Source organism: Nansenia antarctica (genome assembly GCF_963989245.1).
Source record: "Nansenia antarctica genome assembly, chromosome: 7".
Classification (NCBI taxonomy): Eukaryota; Metazoa; Chordata; class Actinopteri; order Argentiniformes; family Microstomatidae; genus Nansenia; species Nansenia antarctica.
This window is the reverse complement of record NC_137677.1, coordinates 5,131,706-5,154,205: the sequence shown is the minus strand read 5'-3', so window position 1 is coordinate 5,154,205 and position 22,500 is coordinate 5,131,706. Positions and strand designations below refer to the sequence as shown.

At 44.1% G+C, this 22,500-nt stretch overlaps 2 protein-coding genes across 2 annotated transcripts in view; one reads left to right on the top strand and one right to left on the bottom strand.

Annotated features, from left to right (window-relative positions):
* Nucleotides 1-5,979: 5,979 nt before the first annotated feature.
* mef2b (myocyte enhancer factor 2b) lies at nucleotides 5,980-12,014 on the top strand (the record flags this gene model as incomplete). The annotated part of the gene is made up of 8 exons (XM_080535519.1): nucleotides 5,980-6,033; nucleotides 6,148-6,351; nucleotides 7,492-7,623; nucleotides 8,209-8,410; nucleotides 9,647-9,795; nucleotides 10,365-10,479; nucleotides 11,142-11,250; nucleotides 11,681-12,014. 8 exons carry the CDS (start codon nucleotides 5,980-5,982, stop codon nucleotides 12,012-12,014), a joined length of 1,299 nt encoding a protein of 432 aa, XP_080391645.1.
* Nucleotides 12,015-16,240: 4,226 nt separating this feature from the next.
* Nucleotides 16,241-22,500, bottom strand: part of tmem161a (transmembrane protein 161A) — a 7,529-nt gene continuing 1,269 nt past the window's right edge. The window contains exons 4-11 of the mRNA XM_080536263.1: nucleotides 22,343-22,434; nucleotides 22,058-22,214; nucleotides 21,337-21,552; nucleotides 20,877-21,020; nucleotides 20,489-20,602; nucleotides 18,816-18,990; nucleotides 18,586-18,682; nucleotides 16,241-17,698 (exon numbers count right to left, since the gene is read on the bottom strand). Of these exons, the coding sequence (XP_080392389.1) occupies nucleotides 17,400-17,698; nucleotides 18,586-18,682; nucleotides 18,816-18,990; nucleotides 20,489-20,602; nucleotides 20,877-21,020; nucleotides 21,337-21,552; nucleotides 22,058-22,214; nucleotides 22,343-22,434 (1,294 nt within the window). The 3' untranslated portion in view covers nucleotides 16,241-17,399. The remainder of the gene's footprint in view (nucleotides 17,699-18,585; nucleotides 18,683-18,815; nucleotides 18,991-20,488; nucleotides 20,603-20,876; nucleotides 21,021-21,336; nucleotides 21,553-22,057; nucleotides 22,215-22,342; nucleotides 22,435-22,500) is intronic.

The following is a 22,500-nucleotide window of genomic DNA, read 5'->3' as shown; positions in this document are numbered from 1 at the left end:
AATATTGAAATATTTCAGACGTATTTTTCCACTCCTCGAGTGCACCACATATTTGTTTACAGAGTGCTGAACCTTCGGGATTCTTTGCGTGACTTTACAACCCCTACGGTTTGTTTTTCTTGAGCTCAAATTGCTTTTTAATATACAGGAATAGGCTATTTCAATTCCCAAAAGTGCATACCCTTGACCTATTGCTTTCATAACAAGACAAAACCTATAGGTTAGGCTCTGGTAGAACAAACCTGTGCAATAGACAGCAGTAGGTTCCTTCCAGTTCCATGGCCCACTGCTATGTACAGTATCCTTTCATGATAAGACCACAAAACCTAGGTTAGGCACTTAAACATGATTGTGCGGTGATGCACTGTATGAGAACATCTCTTCTTCTCATCTTTTAGATGAGACATTACACTACAATGTAATTACATTACACCCTAACCCTACACCCTAACTACTGCGCCCCGGGCCGATGTAAAAGTTGGATGGGGGGCGCATTATAAATAAAATTAACATTAACATTAACATTAACCCTGACCCTAACCCTAACCCTGTGGTCATCAAAAGTCCAATCGCCCTTCCCGAAAGATCAGGTGTCCTGCTCATACTGTGTCTCTATTCTGGCTCTATCAGAAATATGGCTACGAGTAGTTGACAGAGTGCAGCAGCTTGCACTGGGCCTGGTCTTCAAGATACGCTACACCACAAAGACACCCAAGTACCTGTCAACATACTTCCAAAAAGTGAACAACGTCCACACATACAACACCAGAGGAAGCTCCACGAACCACGTTCAACCGCGGTGCACCACAAACAAGGGGTTAAACTCGTTTGCAAACTATGCAGTAAAAATGTGGAACGCCCTTCCTATAATCTTAAAGGAGTGCAAAACACTGCCCACCTTCAAAACCACTCTCAAAAAACATTTACAGGAGGCTGCAATCCGTAACTGGACCCTCTAAAACAACAAAAACAAAAACAAAAATCAGATTAAAAGACCCGAACTACCCACTGTACATACTTTGTGTTTTGTCCCCCGCCCCCACCTGTGGTGTATGTCCCCACCTGTCCTACCCGATACCTTATGTTTTGTTGTATTGTTCTTCCCATGATGGATGTACATTTATCTTGTAGATAGTAATAGTTATTTGTCTGTATTATCTTGTAGATAGTACTAGTTTTTTTCTTATGTCTGTCTTACATGTAACGATGAATTGAAAATCAAGGACCCCAATTGAAATAAGCCAGTGGCTTTCTTGGGTTTTTATCCTTTTAGTTGACCTTGTATGTAATATGTACTTTCATGTACCTACTTCTACAAACATTCTAATAAAGTTTTCAATCAATCAATCAATCAATCCAGGCAATTCAATTATCTCCTGTTAAAATTAGCCAAATATTAGCCAAAGAGGCGTCGGACAACCGGGTCCCATTGCAATTGAGTTACACACAGCTTCAAACATGAATCAGTCTAACGTGTATCTAAAATGATACTGTAGTCGAAAAGAAACGCCTCTGTTTTTGGTGGTGAGTCTTGGGTTTTTAGAAGATTTCACACTAGCCTCAATAAATTCAGAGATGATGTGTTCGTTTAGTCATACGTGTATCTATCTCTAAACACTTCCTCTTTTAGAAAGATCTCTACTTTCCCAGAGGTTTGTAGATGATCGTTGTATAAAGTAAATTACTTTTTACTTCTTTGGCATTTTTGTTTTGGTCAATAAGGAGCTTATGGTTTATGTATCGGGTTATGCAAATAGGATTCCTGCTTTCTGTTTTCGGCGATGGTTTTGGGCCTGGTTTCTCATCTTGCCATTAAGCAAACATGACTGACATGAGTAATCAACAACTACCGGTAATAACGAAAAAAGGGGTTGTGTGGTCTGGTCAGGTGCCATCCACGCTGCTAAGATGCTCATAGTTCCTTGATGATGTATCTGTAATGCTAGCTGGACCTTCTATTGCAGTGCACACTATAAGTTATCACATGAGATAAACCTTGAATTTAGGTTGAACAGTTTAGCAATGAATCCATGCTGGTACAACCCACTCATAAAGACTTCTCTTCTTTTCATAGTTGCAATCCAAGAATGGAGATCAATGTTAGCCTAACGGAGGGACTATTTTAATAATACTTGTCTTTAGGTACATTAGACATATAGGCCTACTGTATTTGGCACTGTTTTCTAGCCATTCGTGTCATTTGACAGACCATGGGCTGTACAGTCGGTATCAACACATGAGCTGTGAAAAGGGACTGATCCATATTCATTATCAGGCTTACCAATGCAAATCAATGCGTCATCACACACTACAGTTTTTCATCTTATTCCAACATTGTGATATTGACCGAAAACACAAAGAGAGGATAAGGATTTCGATGATCTTTTATATAGGCCTACACAATGTGCTTGTCATGAATAGGTAGTGTTGTTAATAATACGTATGCTCAAGTTCATGCTTAACATTCACTCAGAAGTGACCTGGGGTGGTCCAGTGGTCCAGCACCGCAGTCTACAGTGCACACATCATGTCGGCATGGGTTCGAATCTGGCCTATGCCCTGCCGACATGCCCTCCTCTCCTTACTTTCCTGTCTATCTTCACTCTCTCTATCCAAAAAAATAAATAGAATGAGTCGGATTGCCCCACAATAACCGTACATTTTTTGGGAAAAAACATTCACTCAGAATAGCTATATACTAAATTGAATTACTTAAAATTAAAGTAAACGTATTAGGCAGAAGTAACACTATAACATCAAGCCACCTATGTGCAGCGCTGTTAAAAGGTCATGAACTGTTGATGACGAAACTTGTTTGTTGTTGTTGGTGGTGTTCTCACAGTGTTTTGTCCCAGTGAGACAGCCAGCAATTAGTCAGGCCCTTGGTCATTGGGGACAGATGGGTTGTTTGGGTGAGTGCGGGGTCTGTGTTAGGGACCTGCTATGTTTGTGTGTGTCCTCTCTCCTTTTCCACTGTCTGGCCTCAGGGAGGTCTTCCGAGGAAACCATCGACTCTCACCGTGAGGTTGGAGACCCAGGGGCACCTATTTGTGTAATTGCACTACAGAACACACTCTCCAAGCTTACAGTAGTGTTACATGTGTAGAATGACTTGAGCACCACCATACCAATACAACAGTGAATGGACTTAAACTTATCTTATCTAAATCATCTAAAATAACCTGAACTAAACTTAAGTTCATTGAAAATGTAACCCCCCCCCCCCCCCCACCCGCCTCAATTCACACTCTGAAAAGCAGCAGAATGTCCTAGCTGACTGTGAGTGCTTCTAAATGCACCACTTGTGAATCAATGATTCTTGAGAGAATGAAACCCCAGGTACATGCTGTTCACTCGCTTGGCTGTTTTTAGCCCTTTTAGACCGTAAGCGAGCGAGGTGCTGCGGTCATCACAGCCGATGGATTGACTGACTGCCTTCTTCAGAATTAGACATGTAGCTGGTGGGTGGGTGTCATTGGAGGCTTGAGACACCTTCAAAACCACACAGAGAAAAGGCCCTAAGTCCTTCACTGTTTAGATGGAGGTAAACGCTATATTTGACTGGCCGTGTGAGAAAATACGTCTGTGGTGATTAGGCTAGTCTGAGTGGAGAGGACGTTCTGTAAACCCACTGATAGAGATCTCTCTCTGGCTTCGTATCTGTCACTCACATCTCCCACTTCCCTCTATTGACTTGTCATTTACATGTCAGGTTAGATGCTCTCTCTCTCTCTCTGTCTCTGTCTCTCTCTTTCTCTCTCTCTCTCTCTCTCTCTCTCTCTCTCTCTGTCTCTGTCTCTCTCTCTCTCTCTCTCTGTCTCTCTCTCTCTCTGTCTCTCTCTCTGTCTCTCTGTCTCTCTCTCTTTCTCTCTCTCTCTCTCTCTCTCTCTCTCTGTCTCTCTCTCTTTTTCTCTCTGTCTCTCTCTCTCTGTCTCTCTCTCTCTCTCTCTCTCTCTCTCTCTCTGTCTCTCTCTCTCTCTCTCTCTCTCTCTCTCTCTCTCTCTCTCTTCAATGCACTGTAGCCATCCTCACTCCATCTCTTTGTTATCAAAACGTATTTATCCTATGATGATCTAGAGCAGTTCACTGTGATGTGTAAAAGGGTAATCGATGGTAGTCACTGGGGCTGTTCTTGGTGGTAGACAGGCCTGCCTGCAGCAGTTAATCTCTTGTCAATTTGAGGTGTCTTGTCTTAGAGGGCTCGGTCCAGTGGATCTTACAGTTACTTTATAAGGTAATGATAGAGGCGCAGAGGTGGTTTCTTCAGAAATGCCCTGAATGTCTGTGTGCCAAGCGTGGGCTCAGGGCTGGGGTTGCAGTGGGCACTCTGGGGGTCGTGGGAACACCGGCACCATATCCGCTTTTCACCATTTGGACTCCGGGCTCTAAATATAGTTGATACATGTCCAATATGAGAAGAAAACAAGGGGAAAACCCCTCTGGGGTTTGCTGTAGTTGAGGCAGTAGGCTACAGGACAGGGCGGTCAGTACCCTTAGGGCAGCAAGCAGCTGTAGGCTGACAGAGGACAGGGGTGCAGAGAATTTCAAAAGACTAGCTAGCTATCCTTTTTTAAAAAATGCGTTTTCTATGATGCGTTATGGATAGGGCCAGGAGTTTTCCCTGACTATGTGTATATCTGATCTAAAAAAAGTTTGGGCTCTAGAGCTAGGGGGTAAAACCAGGGCCCCAAGTTTTTCCTGGTTAGGTCACATGGTCAATAAAAAACCTTTTCGTTTTTAGAAATGTGTTGAAAATGATATCTAACTGTAAAAGATTTGTAAATGGTAAATGGACTGCACTTATATAGCGCCTTTTTTGCTGCTCCAAAGCTGCTCCAAAGAGCTTTACAACGACCTCTCATTCACCCATTCACACACACATTCACACACCAATGGGGGGCAATATAGATTTGTTCAATATGGAGTTGTATCTTCTATGATGTTTCTCAGGCCCTGGCCTGACTCTCCTTCTACTGCTCAGGGTGAGGGTTAGGGTTAGGGTCAGGGTTATGGTTAGGTGAACCATAGGTCGTCCATGACCGTGTGTCCCTCTGTCCCTCCATCTCTAGTTTTTCTCAGACCTGCATTAACATGGGAGAAGAGGGGGTGGTTGCATAACTTTCCCTGCCTCTGTTAAAACCCACTATTTTTCTTCCGCTGGTTTCACTAGGGCCTGTCCCACCTTTAAAGGGAGCTACAGTATGGTATTTTTAACCCTGCCTGTCTCTCTCTCTCTCTCTCTCTGCCCGGCCTGTGTCCCCGGTCCTGGGGTAACCCAGACTGCGGGGGTGTCAAGGCAGCAGCGAAGGCCGAGGGCCGGGGCTCTAACTTTAGCCGACATCGCCTCATCGCGGTATAAATAAACACTCTGCAATTACCGTGGGGGGGAAGGGTGGGACGCAACGCGGCTTAAACATAACAGATGACATTTTCCCATCAGAGTTACATACATTACAGTATCTGAAGGTTAAGGCCCATACTGTACGTTCAAGATCTTGTTTTGATAAGGACCACGGTAAAGACCCCTGTGAACAGGCCTGCCCTACACATTGCCTGTTTGTAAAGTAATTAAGCCAGTTGTTTAACCATATGGCTTCCTTTTGATTGACAGCTTGATTGTGTTAATGGTTCACGATGCCATATTCTGTCCTACATACATACGCCATTGGTGTGTGAATGTGTGTGTGAATGGGTGAATGAGAGGCCGTTGTCAAGCGCTTTGGAGCAGCTTTGGAGCAGCAAAAAAGGCGCTATATAAGTGCAGTCCATTTACCATTTATCATACATCATTTATCACAATAGGATCTCCTGGATAAAGAGAAAGGTTAAAGTTAAAGTTAAAGGTCAAAACAAATAAAAAGCTGTTTGTACTATGTACTACAATGTTGTTTTAAGTAGTTTTACTATGCTCTATCCTCTATGTTTCGGACAGACTGTACTGCAAAGTAAACAGAAGGTGAAGCGTCTCGTGTGAACACAATGGGGAGGAAGAAAATCCAGATATCTCGTATCCTGGACCAGCGGAATCGCCAGGTAGGATTATAATCATATCATATCTATGATTATTTCACAGTTCACCTGTTAAAACGCAAAGCAGATGAATAAATAAGTCAAGTGAATAAATCCAACCCCTCCCCTCCCCCCCAGGTGACCTTCACCAAACGTAAGTTCGGCCTAATGAAGAAGGCCTACGAGCTGAGTGTGCTGTGTGACTGTGAGATCGCCCTGATCATCTTCAACAGTACCAACCGCCTGTTCCAGTACGCCAGCACCGATATGGACAAGGTGCTTCTCAAGTACACGGAGTACAGCGAACCCCACGAGAGCAGGACGAACACAGATATACTGGAGGTAGGTAGAGTACAGGACTGTGGAATGAGCTTCCCACGGCTGTCAGAACTGCAGAGTCACTACCCATCTTCCGTCGTAGACGGAAGACCCATCTCTTCAGGTTACACCTTAACTGCTCCTCCTGAGACATCTACTGCCCCCCAACACTGCGTCTCCTGAAGACACCCGCTTTTCCCCTCTACTGTGTCCCTAAAAACTTCTATTGCCCAACTAAAAAACCGAGGTTTAGAAGAAGGTGATAGAAGAAGGCTTTTCCTTCTATCAATGGCCCCGGGCCTGAGCTGGATTACTCTTCCTGCTACGACTGGTGGATTGATGATTCACTTGCTTAGTCAAATGTATTGATTGTAAGTCGCTTTGGAATAAGGCGTCTGCTAAATGGCAAAAATGTAAATGTAAATGTAAATGTAGGACGAACACAGACATACTGGAGGTGGGTATGTATGCCGCTGCTAGATTGCTCACAGGTACTCGTAACAGAGCTCATATCACCCCTGTCCTTGCCTCCCTTCATTGGCTCCCAGTACGTTATAGGATAGATTTTAAAGTCCTTTAATTGGTCTACAAAGCTCTTAATGGTAAGGCCCCCTCCTACCTAGCAGACCTCCTCACCCCCTATACCAATGTCAGGCCCCTCAGATCTGCTGATAAGGGTCTCCTAACCACGTGTAAGTCCAACCTCAAGTTTAGGGGGGGGGGGCTTTTGCTGTCGCAGCCCCTGACCTTCTGACACTTTTTCTTAAAGAAAGTCTTCCAGATAATGACTGTCAAGTATAGTTGATCCACTTGGATGGTGTTCCTTATGCAGTGTCTGTGTGTTGAATATCTCTTCTGATGACTCTACTCGTTTACTAATAGATTACTATTTACAGGACTACTGTGTCTTTGGCCTGTCATCAATAGCCAGTCATTGTTTTTTTGTCTTTGTAAGAAGTAAATATCATGTACACATTACAGTATATGCAGTAGTATCATATTGTCCATAGTGTGTCTGTATGTGTAATCCCTCGGCTGGTTGTCTCTCTCTCTCTCTCACTCTCTCTCTCTCTCTCTCTCTCTCTCTCACTCTCTCTCTCTCTCTCTCTCTCTCTCTCTCTCTCTCTCTCTCTCTCTACCTCTCTCCCCCCCCTCTCTCTGTAGACTCTGAGGAGGAAAGGTCTGGGTCTCGAAGGGACGGAGCTCCTGGACACTGAGGAGACCATGCAGGTGGGAGGAGAGAAGTACCCCATCAGCGAGGGCATGGACCTCTCCATCGCCCGCCAGCGCTATTACGTTAGTAATCACATTTTCTTCTTTATTTCACACGGTGGAGCGGCAGTAAAAAAAAGCTCTAAATGGACTAAAGCGGTTCATTGATTTCTTTTACTGTCTGGGAAATGGCTCAATTTGAGTGAATGTTTCTATTGAAGCGTCAATTTGAGTCAGGGAGAACATTTCCTACTCAAAGAGACGCGCGGGGAGTAGCGTTTCTGTACGGGCTGTCTGATGGGGGACTGTGACAGCGCTACAATAGAGCTTTATGATTTGAATTCAAACAGACACACTCCTTAAACTCCTTTCACACAAGCACCGGTTTGCTTCCATTCCCCCTAGCGCGAGGCCTAGTGTGAAGTCGTGAGGTCATAATGAGAAGGTTCTATCTCCGTTTAGGGCAGTTCAGAGATATTGAGCGTCAACGTTTTTACATTCCATTATGTTTTGTGAGATGGAACCTTTGTATTTTATGAATGACTAACTAAAAAATGTCAACATTTAAACATTTAATAAACACCTAATGGATCAGATTATGTAAAAAACTCAATTTTGACAAAAATGGAGATAGAACCTTATAATTCTAACGTCACGATTTCTCCTCAGGCTCCCTCCCTGCTTCCTCCAGAGGCCCAGTTCCTGGTGTCGGCGGCGGGCTGCGAGAACGGCTACCCCAACTCCTCCAACCCCGGCCTGGCCTCCCACAGACCCCCGCCCTTCAAACCCCTGGGAGCTAGGGGACCAGGCTCAGCCGGCCCTGCAGGCCCCGGCCCCCACACCCACGCTGCCTTCATGTCCCCCCACTCAGGTGAGGAGAGGAGGAGGCCCTCCAACATACATGTTCATCTACTGACTTCATCTACTTGTTTTATATTCCCAGCACCACAGACACAGACACGACTCGACACAAGCTACTGTGTTACTGAAGTGTCATTGACTGGGTAACCCTAATGTAACTTATGTAGTAATCTATATGTCGAGTCTTAGATGAGGATGCGGATGCTCTGTTCCTATGTTATAATAATAATGATAATAATAATAACTTTATTTGTATAGCGCTTTTTCTGCAAACGTTGCAGCTCAAAGTGCTTTAATCATTATATAATCATCATTTAATTATTTAGTCATTTAAAGGCAATATTAAAAAGATGGGTTTTTAGTCTTGACTTGAACATATTTGCTGAGGTTGCATCCCTAATGTAAACTGGCAGTGCATTCCACAATCTGGGTGCATAAAATGAGAATGCAGCCTCACCAAACCTCTTCTTTTGTACATGTGGTACACAGAGAAAGCCAGCGTCAGAAGACCTGAGAGCTCTATTGGGCTGATATGCTAGCAGAAGGTCTTTCAAATATTCTGGTGCTATGCCAGTGATATGATGATATGATGTTAGGGCCTCCACTCAACACCTGATTTGCCTACAGAGTAGGTGGAGTCAATGGTTGTCCATGTGGGGCAGCCTCAGCGCTGCTCGGCCGGGTGTGAAACAGGCTCCCACAAGTGAAACAGCTTCTGGAGACAGATCTGTGGTTTCTGCAGAGCGCGTTGCACCTGCACCACATTGCTGGTCATCTCAGCTCGGTTCTCAGACACACTTTTTTCTTCACACTCTACAGCTATTAGTAGACACTGTGTCAGGATGTTCATCAATGGTGCACAGTTACAACTGAGCTATGTGGTCAATTCATTAGGCTGTTTAAGCTGCTATCCAGCTTAAAGGTGCGGATCTACTGTTTTCCAACTTGTTATTCTTGATATGGTAACAAAGATAGTGAATACATTCAGGATAACCTTTTGTCCTATCAGTTCTTTCTGGTAATCTCACACTTGCCAGGTGTGTATAGGGGGATCAGATACAGATACTAAAAATAACTTCTGTTTTATGGATTGAAAGAGAGAGAGAGAGAGAGAGAGAGAGAGAGAGAGAGAGAGAGAGAGAGAGAGAGAGAGAGAGAGAGAGAGAGAGAGAGAGTGAATGGTTTGTTCCGTGAGTGAAACAGTGTTCTACTTTCTCACTTCCTATTTTCTTTTTACTCGGTTCAGGCATTGGCTACTCCATGTTCTCCCATGGCAACCACCTGAGCCGGGCCCTGGAGATGAAGACTCCGCCCCCTCTGAATCTGGGCAGTGAGAACAGGAGGGTAGAGACCCACCCTGGCATGGGTGGCACACGCGCCAACCTTAGTGGCCATGTAAGGAACCCTGATGTAACAACTAACTATCTCTACTCACCCATACTTGTACTGTTCCTCATCAACCATCCAACGCAAACTTCAAATCAAAGTCATATTCACACCGTGAAACTCATACCGACACTTGTAGTGATACTCGGACACATTATAGATTCTCTCTCTGTAGTAGATAACCATCACAGTCCCTCCAATGGACTGCATGTGTTCTGTCGTGAGCTTAGAATGATAAGGTTCTTCTATCTCCGTTTAGGGCAGTTCAGAGATATTGAGCGTCAAAGTTTTTACATTCCATTAAGTTTTGTGAGATGGAACCTTTTATGAATTACTAACTAAAAAATGTCAACATTTTAAAAATACCACCACACAGGCATTAATAAACACCTAATGGATCAGATTATGTAAAAAAAACTAAATTTAAACACCTAATGGATCAGATTATGTAAAAGAAACTAAATTTTGACAAAAATTGAGATAGAACCTTATAATTCTAACATCACGATGTGGTGTAATACTGAATCACCAGTGGGTTGTGTGAACATGGTTTGATAGTCAGTTCTCTCCCTGCTCAGAGAGGCCTCCTGTACCAGAGCATGCACACAGGAAGCCCCATGGTGGCCATGAGCAAGGCCGGCCTGCTGGGACACAGTCTGGGAGGCTACGGCCTCTCCTCCGCTGGGTCTTCTGGTAAGGCTTCCCTTGTGGTGGCGGTCTGAGGTGTATGATGTTTATTTCCTAGTTTTAAAGCAATAGAGGTCACAAAGAAGGACATGATTTGGGTGTCGTCTTAGGGGCCTTTATTCATAACTGACTATAATGACTTCCTGACATCAACAACCCCTCAAGAATATAATCATAATAACTAACAATCACGTTTTCAATCACAATACACACAACACTCTCCCTCTCTCTCTCTCTCTCTCCCCCCCTCTCTCGCTCTCTCTTTCTCTTTCTCTCTCTCTCTCTCTCTCTCTCTCTCTCTCTCACACACACACACACACACACACACATATTAGCTTTTGTGCTTATTCGTTTTTTAACTAACAATCACGTTTTCAATCACAATACACACAACACTCTCCCCCCCCCCCCTCTCTCTCTCTCTCTCTCTCTCTCTCTCTCTCTCTCTCTCTCTCTCTCTCTCTCTCTCTCTCTCTCTCTCTCTCTCTCTCTCTCTCTCTCTCTCTCTCTCTCTCTCTCTCTCTCTCTCTCTCTCTCTCTCTCTCACACACACACACACACACACACACACACATATTCGTTTTTGTGAAATTAGATTTTTTATTCATGTGTCATGTGACTATTCCATAGTTGTAAATGTGTTAATATTCGTCCTTTCTCCCTCTCAGAGTACGGCCACCCAGGCTTCTCCCACTCTGTGAGTCTCCAGCGTGGCACGGTGAACCCCTGGCAGCCGACACAACACCAGGAGCAGCATGTACCTCACCACAGCCCTGCGTAAGGACACTCTCATATGCCACACCGTGACGTTAGAATTACATGGTTCTATCTCCATTTTTGTCAAAATTTAGTTTTTTACATAATCTGATCCATTAGGTGTTTATTAATGCCTGTGTGGTGTTATTTTTAAAATGTTGACATGTTTTAGTTAGTAATTAATAAAATACAAAGGTTCCATCTCACAGAACATAATGGAATGTAAAAACGTTGACGCTCAATATCTCTGAACTACACGAAACGGAGATGGAACCTTCTCATTCTAAGCTCACGATCTGCTGAAACGTTCTTATGATGTTTGCTCTTATCGTGACGAGTAGATCCTGAAATATTTTTGTTGGAGTCAACCTATGTGTAAACAGGGAACATTTAGGCTCTTTGTGTGGCCTAACTGTGTGTGCCTTTGCTCTGCCTTCCTGTTGTTCTGTAGGATGTCCACCGGAGGGTGCTCTTTCCCCTCCCAGACGTCCACACCAACCCCTCCACCTCACCCCTCCCTCAACCTCAGCATCAAATCCGAGCGCACCTCCCCGGAACACATCTGTTCACCCACCTCCCCGCCCCTGCACCACCTGAGGCAGCACTCTCCAATGAGCAACCCCGATTCGGCTTGCCACACCCCCCAGGAGCCCTATCCGGCCAATGAGAGAGAGGAGTTCCCCAAAGGGGGGGGTGGCTACCCGCCAAGCCAGCACGGCGGCACAGAGGAGAAAGGCGGGCTGCCCCTCAGGCAATTAGAGATCAGTGATGGATGGCAGAGATAGCTGGTAGCACCACCCCCACCCCCACCCACCATCAACCACCCCCACCCCTCCAGCCACCCTCCACCATGCCAAGCCAAGCCTGCCACATGGTTGCCCACACATACAGAGAGGAGGATGGGGAGAAGGTGTCCTCTCGTCCAGATCATCCCCCCCCCTGGGGGAGGTATCGGGGGGCCATTATGCTGGTCTGGATGTGGCTTAAAAAGGAGGGAAAAAAACATGTGAACATTAGATGGCTTTCTTAAGCTTGGTTTAGTAAGATACTGCTCGGTTGTTATGGTGTGGTGTGGTTGGGTATTATTATGGTCTGTCTGTGCGGAGAAGGTCAAGGGTGGGTGTCAAACCCAAACCAAACCACACTCCTCACAGCCATAGTGTGGTCTTCTTGCCTGCCTGAGATACAGCCAAGCGCAGAGGGCAGGGAAGACATCAGTCATGTAGCCGTATCCATCTGGCCATCTTAGAGCACAGCAGTGTCCCAGGGTAATGCTTCACAGTTCCACAGTTCCCCAGTCACTGTACATATATAACTTTAATGCTTTAGCCTTTAGCCCAAAATCAATGAGGTGGTCACATCGCTCGAGACCGATTAGACATCATCTGTCTTGTGACCAGTGGCCTCGGTGGCAGTGGCGGTGGTGGTGGTGGTGGTGTCATCTGTACACATGTGGGGTTTTGTATTGAAAATAAGTCTCTCTCAGGGATTCTGGATGATTGGTTCCATTATACTGGTTCAATGTTGCTTTCTAGACTAAAATGATACTGAGCACGGTTATTTTTTTAGTTTTGAGCAATTATTTTCTTTTCTTCACTGCTTAGATTCATTATTGATGTGTCAGCACTCTGGCCATAGGCCGTCATAATGCAAAATGGCTATTAAAGACCAGTTTCCAAAGTTAGGTCATGTAATTTCTGCTCAATTTGGTAATTTGGTGCTCAAACATTACCAATTTGTAATGGTAATGTTGTAAAGATCATCAGCATACATGTTGCATACAATTATTGTAATAGCAATATGGAAAAAAAACTGGTGGGCATCTTTAGAATGACCTGAAAGCATTAGCTTCAATTAACTTGTATCCATACAATATGCTATGCACTGTTTTATAAAGTCAAGCTTTACTTGCCCAATGCTTCATTATATTGAGTATATTTAAGAGTTATTCATTTTAGACTTGAAAAGGCGAAAGATTAATTAGAGGCAGTCAGGGGGGTATGTTGAGAATTAAAAATCTACGATATTTTTGATTGCTCTGTGTGTGAATTTCTGTTTTTGTTTCTCTTTATTTTGTAAAGGCTATTGTGTTGTTTAATGCACTGGATTTTGGTGTGTTTTTATTTCATATATACATTTTGTGTTGGCCCCATACTTGTTGTATCCATTTTGTTTCTCGTTCGATGTTGGTGTGCTTGACAGTTAGACTGCAGTTCCCTTGTTTGCCCACAAGGTGTCAGTCTATTTCACACAATCCCTCCTGAGGCAATATGCAGGGAATGATAATCAGCCATAACTAGAGGTCATTATTTATCTTATTTTACATGACAAAAGTGACAAGTTCAACAGGCACTGTGATGGTATTCAGCTACAACTGCATAATACAAGTATTGCAGACAGCTGCACATGGGAGAGTATAGCACCTCAAGTTTATGGCTGACAGCAATTACATTAAATTCGCTCATTTCTTCATCAATGCATTCTGTCTGTCTGTGTATATAAACTGTGGATATCAACTGTGTGGATTCAAGTAGGTAATGACAAATGATAACTTTATAGTTGCCAAAAGTATTCTCTCAGACATTCACAGCCATTATTTCTTTTGATTTGCTGAGTGGCTTGTCAGTAGAAAAGTGCATGTAATTTCACTCTATCATTTTGTGACAGCACTGACTTTATTTATCAAAAGAGCCTTTGGGGCTTTCTCCTTAATTTAACAGTGTGACTGCCTTTCAATAAGGATGATTTAATTTGTCGTATATTTGACTATCCTGGTTTGTGCCCTATAGGTTCTTCTGTACATCTAATTGACTGTCATTTCCCCCAAAACTGTGATGATTCAGAAGTCACGTTTATCCCTTCAATGTATTTTCATCTGAAGACAGATAAAAATGCTATCTGCCATAATGTGTATCTTCCTTTCATGTGTCTGTTTGCTCGGCTCCGTTCATGTTCCATCTTTCGAACACATCTACTCTCATTATCGTGTCTCACCCTGTCAAAACCACTCACCCTGTCCCCACCGAGACAGAACAAGAATGGGAACACTCACACTCCAAAGCCAGAAGACCTTTATTCCTTCCTTCAAAAAACCTCCACATATCCCAGCTAACCAAGTACAAAATGACTCACATATAGCCCACACAGTTAGATACACTCACACACTCTCCCCTATAGAGCATTTCCCTATAATTTAAACTAAACCCGGTATGAAAATTGCCTAGAATTATCCCTCTCCCACACTAGAGAGCACACCCCTCGTTCCTCCCTGAATGAAAAGGGAGTCACGGGGGTCGTGTCTGGGCGTCTCCCCCGGGAAGGGGAGCTGGTCTGCAGGGCATGCCTGAACCCTCCGCTGCCTCCCTCCGTCCCTATAGCAACATCCAGGGCTGCTGCAGGGGCCTCCGGGGCTGGTAGACAGAGGGGCCTCCAAACAGATGCACATAATTAATGTGATTATATAGATATGTCAACCCTGTCACCTTCCAGTTCATTACGCCGGACACTCTCCCAGAGCTGTCACAGCCAAGGCCCTAGACTGGGCAATGGGAGGGGAACCAAGGGCCTGTCTGTCTGGAGATATATTTACAACACTTTGTATGTGTTCTGTTCTGTCTACAAGCTGGGGCGGTGGTGTGTGTGTGCGTGTGTGTGTGTGTGTGTGTATGACTCTCATTGTAAAATTCTCTATGATTTTACAAGAGCATCACAAAAGTAATCCTTGCGTCCTACAATAAAACAGGTAAACAAGGAAAGGAAAACAATCCAGTCGATTGAAATTCCTCTCAATGATTTCCAGTCAATGTTATGTTTCCAGTAAAACGGAAACCTAATTCTGTTAGTCAAAGAGCCATATTATTCAATAGCGACAATTCCTGTCAGCCATTTTACATGAGGGTGCAGGGAGGGTGTTAACTGGCTCCCTCTCAGGGTTTTCTCAGTGCTTGACCAGCGATGTCGATATCCTCCACTGAAGCATGTCCCTGCTCACCGGCACATAAAAGCACAGACAAGGGGGCGTCCCTCCCTAAATTGGAGCATCTTTGTGGGTTTTGACTGGATGTGGAAGTCAAATAATATCACCAATAAATCATGTCAGCTCTCAGACAAATGCCCCGCGGGCCCCCAGCCTGTGACACAGTGACGGGGAGGTCACGTTCCTCAGCGTCAGCCCAGTTGGATAGGACTGCAGGGTGCAGCGGCACCCAAAGATGAAGCTGGGTTTCTCTGTTCTAACACCAATATACTACTGGACTGATGACATTAACTGAACGTTTAATGATTACCGTCATAAAAACGTTATTTTTTATTTTGTTTTATGTACATGATCAGGGATGCAAACTGGTGATGGCCCAAAAAAGTTACACTTTTTTTTTTTTGCCTGAAAACAAAGAACATTTATGAAAATTGTTGACCTATTTTGAGGTAAAAACGACTAAAGGTGACAAGTTTGCACCCCTGATGATGTCATATAATGATTACATACATACAAAAGCAAAATATCTGATCAAATGCATTCTTCCAACAGATTCTTCAGGAGAAATTAGTACTGGGTAATATCAGTGATTAAACCACGATCTGCACCAAGGGTTAAGGTCAGAGGTCAAGGCTCTGGGCGGCTAGACACGTTCCATTATCATGCAAGATGTCTAGTCAAATGGTGAATCCATATTGATAGAAGCACCTTTGTTTTTCTCCCACGCTGTGAGGTCAAATCAAACTAACATACTGAAAAGTGAGAAAAGAAGACTGAAAAGAATCATGAGAATATTGAATTCCTTTTTTTATTTAAGCCATACAACCGAATAAAACATGTATAGAACAAACGTTTTCACACCATGCATTCAAAAGTCTCTTAATTGTTGCAACAGAACTTCTTCACACAAACCTTACAAACATAAAATGTTCAGAGTACAATCAAACATCACTCTTGATTTAAAACATAAATCACACTTGACTCAAACTTGCCACAAACTGAAAGACTCCAACATAGAGCCGCACCTTATCTGTAGCTAGCTACCATTCAAATTACACTTTTAAGTCATTTAGTGGCAATAGGGTATAAATAAATAAATAAAAAAACAAACTGATGACACCACGATCTGCAATCCTTTTAAAAACCTAGATTTAACCCAATGCGAGCTTTGACAAGCTTTAAAACCAAAACCAAAACCAACATCTTAGTTTTGTACATGATTGTTTGGCAGCAAAGAAATAATCAAAAGAAAAGAAAGAAAGATGGTTGCAAATACAGGTTGGCAAAATCCAGACCGGGCCCGGAGTGTTAGCTAGTCCATGCTACAGAAGCGGCTGTTCACCACCCTCCCAACACCATAATGCTGAAAGAGAGATATCTTATCATTGACTCAAAATCCCTGAGTTCCCAGGCACTTAGAATGGTGATCGAATCCTTTCATTAAAATAAAAATACAGTAACAGCTCCTTTCAGCGCTTCGTTTTAAGGTGGGTATAAATGATTCAGGAGAATTGACAGGCGAGAGTCGGAGTTTGAGTTTGATCGATCCGAGTGCAACTGCGCGAGACATCCAGGCCACCGTAGTTCGCCAGCTCCGTGGTTTCATTACAATCAGTACGGTGCAAAAACAATGGCGAAAAAATACAAAAGCATCAAGCAGTACCGTATCGGCTTCTAGAGAACGGAGGTTCGGTTCAGCTCTCGAAAATATAAACAGCTGACTTTTACCGTCATTCATTTAGTCAAAGTTAGCAGTACTCCCTTCCTTCTAATGACTGAAGCATTCAATATTGTGTGTTAGAAAACAAAACAGGTTAACACTGGCATGGATGCAATTTGTTAAAGTTAGAGAGAAATGTTGCAGTTGGACAGAGTTCACTCCAGTCCCCATTGTACAGCGTTTTCCACAGGCAATAACATCCCTCTGCCTGCGTGCCAAGACATGACTGACTGACTGACTGACTGGCAGGGCCCACAGCAAGACAAGGTAGTCATCTGTCCAGCATGTGTCTAGAGATGTGAGACAGCTTCTTGTTACAGTAACAAACACAGGAGCACCCGTACGGTCTGTGTGTTGTGTTGGCCTCAAGTTTGCTCTACCTGGCCCTGCACACACTTGACTGTACTTTGTCATAAGAGTCTGGGGGGCTGGTGTGTTCTGGGTAGTGTAGTCTGGGCCCACTTCTTCTCCTCCTCAGTTCTGCATGAGGTACTGGTGGAAGTAGATCCCGAACAGGCTGCTGATGAGCTGGCAGGCGGCCACCCACCAGGTGAGGAAGGCGAAGAGGCCCCGGAAGAAGATGGGCGTGAGGACGGCGCGCAGGGCCGAGAAGGCCTCGGACAGGTGGGCTACGGTGGCCTGGATGTCCTCTTCCATGTCTTCGCCCTCCTCGTCGTCCTCCAGCCCAGGGATGACGGGGGCGGCTGTGGGTATTATCAGGGCAGGGGTCACCCCTGGGGCAGCCTCCGGTCCCAGACCCCACGAGGAGTCACCTGACAGAACAAAATACGGTATGTCAATATGAAGGCACCAGGCATTGTGATGAAGCTATTAGGTTTGGGCGGTTTTACAGTTATACCGTAAAGCACGGTTGTTGTCAATACCGTCATAAAACCGTCATAAATTGCTATATATAATAAACGCTTTAAGAGTGTGCTGTCCATAGGAAAACAACAGCGCATGCGTGTTGATCTGGATAAGAGCGGGACGAACGGGCAATTAAAAACATTTCTGACCAATCAACTACCACGTCTGTTGCTTCGATTGCGTATGTTACTTCGTTTACATAAAGGCCTAACCCTAACCCAATGTTGCAAACTCATCCACTTGCTCCGGGTCCTGATTCAGACTTTCATGTGAGAACATGACCTAGAACAGAGGTGTGTGAGCTGAGGGAACAACAGAACATCTTCTATAAAGAGCTGTTGGACCAACAAGAGCGCAGCTATGACTGAGGCAAACAACAAGAGACTTTACCGTGCATGGCCAGACCGTTACATCTGTTGTTAATTTTATTCTGTCTGGTTGACAGACGCCGGTGTCTTTACCCTCTTTTACCCGCTGTATTTGCACTCAAGCTTTATATAACTTTATAGATGTTGTTAATGTTTTAAAGTTCTGCTATTCTGTTTCGGATGTTCTTCAGAGAAGAAAACTGGAACATGCATCACATTTTTTGTCATTGTGTGAAAATAATAATGATAAGTCATGATACCGTAAAGTGCGATTAAACGGTCACCCGCGGTTTAATTTGGGGACGGTTTAACGGTTTCAAAAATTAGATATCGCACAACCCTAAAAGCTGTTGGTAGATTATAAGGACGAAATAATGCTTCACTGTCCCATTACTTACACATGGCACTGTATATGTGTGTCTTACCAAGAGCCTTGAGGGCCAGTGTGGAGAACAGGACTAGTAGAATAGGCACCAGGTACTGTAGGGTGACCACTGTCAGGTAGCAGAACACACGGGTCACCTGACAGGAAGACAAAACACATTTTCCAGGTCTTATTCGCATTCTTTCTTCCCCCAACAAAGACTGAAACTAATTAATCTACCCAGACATTTCCTCTGAAGTCAATTCTGGTATTCAGACATTGTCGACTAACCTTTCTTTGGATGTCAATGGCAGCGATACGCCCCGCCTCCTTCTTCATCTGCTCCACCCACTTCTGGGCGATGTTGAGGTAGGCCTGCAGGTGGTAGCGGATCAGCAGGATGCGCAGGACACACAGCCCCACCACGGTCCACAGGCGCACGCTGTCAAACGCCGCGCTGGATATGCTGAGATAACACAACAGAGGGGACCATTTAGCAGACGCTTTTAATCCAAAGGAATCCACATTCCCCCTGGAGTAACTGAGGGCTAAGTGCCTTACTCATGGGCACACTAGTGGTGGTGTTTCAGGTGGGATTTGAACTCACAACCTTCCGATCCCAAGTCCAACTCACTATCCACTAGACCACCACTACCCCCTAATGTTTATGTACTGAGGTATATACAGAGAATCAGTAAAGGCCTCAGGAGAGGGAGGCATCGCAGGGGTAGAGAGGTACACGCTAGGGATGGACGGTTTCCAATTATTGAAACCGAAAAACCGTCAGAGAGTAAAACCGGGGTTTTCCGGTTAACCGAAAAATACAAAAATACACACAAAAAAAAAAAAGTACAAAAAAAAAGAAAAAAACAAAGAGCGCCAATTTCAAATAATTGAGCCCTACTGCTACAATACACTCATGTCGAACACCATTAAAACACCGTAAGCACAGTCGCAACACAGCGTCTTCATTGAATGAACTGCTTTCTCAATATCTTGGTTCTTAGACAAAGTTTCAGCTGCTGCTCAATGTATTTAAATATTTGAATACTGCTCAATAATCACTGAAATATTAGACTTAGAATTATGCAGTGAACATACTTAAAGCTTTTCATAAAAAACACATGCCGCGAGACTGACTCGTCCTGAACTGTCGTAAGTCAATCAACAAAGAATGCCCCATCAAAATAAAAGTGCCCATGGTAGAGCTGTCAAAATAGAGCTTTCAAAATAAATGTACTAATACAGATAGAGATAAATACAGAACTACCTTTGCGTCACTAAGTGACCGCGTATCTTCTGAGACATGCGTTCTGTCATCACTTTCAGTAGCGCCTTCACACACAGTGGCGCTGTGCACAAACACTCTTGATCCGTATAGCTCTTGTTTTATTATATTGTGGTTTAGTAAATACTGCACTTGGAGTTACATTCAATGCATGATTTGTGCTATAGAACATAAATAAAGTTTGATTGATTGATTGATATCAAATCAAATCACATTTTATTTCTATAGCGCATTTCTCACAAAAGTGTGGTGCGCTTTACAGAGAGCAGCGAAAATGATCTTATTAAATGTAAGCGAGTAATTGTAAAAAAACTTTCCTATCTACCAATAACTGAAGGCAACTATCTTTCCCATAGAGTGATTCGTTACCCTTAAATATAATCCCAATTAGATATTAATCCTCAGTTATTCTTCACAACTGACCAAACCTCTCACTCATTGCGCGGCAGATTCAGACTGTATCATTGTTATGTTCACACACGACAAACATGTGACATGTTCCAGTTTTATTCTTATTCTATTTTATTCTTTAAAAAAAAAAAAAAAACGGTTTCAGACGGTTTTGATAAAAAACCGTTTCTATTTTTATAAACCCCGGTTTTCGGTTTAACCGAAAAACCGTCCATCCCTAGTACACGCCTCCACACACACACACGCCCTCGCACACGATACTCACAGGGTGACTGATGTCTTCCCCATGGGGGCGTTGGCCAGGAAGTCCCGAGCGATGGGTTTGATCCACAACAGCATCACGATGACGGGAGACAGGAAGCCAAGGTGCAACAGCATCCTACACCAAGCAAAAAAACAACACATACATAAGCAGGACACCACTACCGTAACCAAATACTATTTGAGTTGGTCACCAATTCTGAACAATACTGTGCTTATTCCATCAGATAGAAATATATTGTGTAGAACAGACATGCTTCTATGACGTGTAGAATACTACATTGTGTCATGCTCAGCTCGACATAGTATGTGACATTTCTGTCTAACATGAATGACGACACCCCAGATCTGGGCCAACTGGACCAGTGGTGTGTGAGCGTTACTGATCTTACTGGATGTGAGGGCGGCCCGCGTTCATCTGAACGGCATCCAGGTGAGTCTGAGCCAATCGCAGTCCAGGGAAGGCTAGCAGAGCACCGATGAAGGCACAGATAGCAGCCACGCCCAGCTTCACTGTCAGCTTGGTCACTGGGACTCTGATGGGAGTCAGGACAACAACCGTTAGGGGACACATCAGCCGAGACAATGGATGGACTGTGATACAACAAACTTTCAGGGAGGCAATTAATTTCCCCTCAATTACATTTAATTATGTGTTTCAAAGCAAATCTCTTTTGCATAGCATGGCAGTTATACACTGTACAACACATTTACCAAGGTCTAAAAGGGATGGGTAGGGCATAAAAACTCACCACAACCAATTATAACTACCCATCATTCAAAACATCTCACGCATACATTGCACACGTGACGTCCTTAACGTAACGTGACGGAATCTCAAAAGACACTTACGACCACGTAGCGTAGCCTTGCTGCTTGGCGAAGACCTCGAGGTTGTCGAACAAACTGTTGAAGCCCGACTCCAGGCCGAACTCCAGGTAGTCCTCTCTGACCACCAGGACCAACATGGCGACCAGCAGCGACAGGAAGCCAAAGGCCAGGCACACAGAGCGCTCGCCGCCCTCGTCAGAGCGGAAATAGTGGCTCATGAGAGTATGTAGGGTCCTCCTGAGGGGGGGGCGGGTTAAGGACAAACAGGGGGACAGAATGCCAGTAAGACAGCTCAAACAGGAACAGGAGGACAGGCTGCAGTACCCACAATTCCACTGTGATTATGTATGTTCCATCAACAGTGTTGATATGTTCAGATAAGATATTAACTACCCCAGCTTATATGTAGAACCCTTTTGGGTTCCATTTAGAGCCTTCTGTGAAAAGGGTTCTACGTGAAACCCAAAAGGGTTCTACATCTAACCCAAAAAGGTTCTACATCTAACCCAAAAGGGTTCTTCAAAGGGCTTCCCTGTGGGGACAAATCAAGAGGTGCTAAAATGATGTGCATGTAACTAACTTTGAAAGGGGGAGTGGGAGTACTTATTGTGACACTGTCCTGCAAGTACAGGGTTCCGTTGAATAAATGGTGGCAAGCGACAATCGAAAGATAACTCGAGAGTTTCAAAGCATCACTTGAGGTTATGAGGAGATTCATTTCTTTTTTTATGTGAAAGGATACAGGCAGAAGAGTATGGTCAGGACACACCAAATGGACCCGATGTGGACCTCCTTACTGGGATCCACTACACAGAAGTACCCCTCTGTGAACAAGTAGACTCCCAAGGAGTACACTGCAAAGTCTATCAACCACTGGTACTCCAGGAAGAACCGCAGCACTGCGCACGGTAAACAAAAGATAAAAACACACAAAAAAATCGTAAGGTGAAAGAAAGCATTGTTCTAAACGCAGAGTCAGCATACAGACTGCCTATCAACTGGGCTTGCTGTGTTTCCGTTTGTTTACCAAGAGCGTCAAGGACGTTGACTGGAGATTGTTCCAAGTGAAGGTCGATGTCCTTAGGCACTGTGAGGGGCTTGCTCTCCCCGTTCTGTCTCCTATTGACAGAGGAAACAACAGAGGTGTCGGGTAAGCTTTCACACTTCGTTGTGTAAAACTTTCAT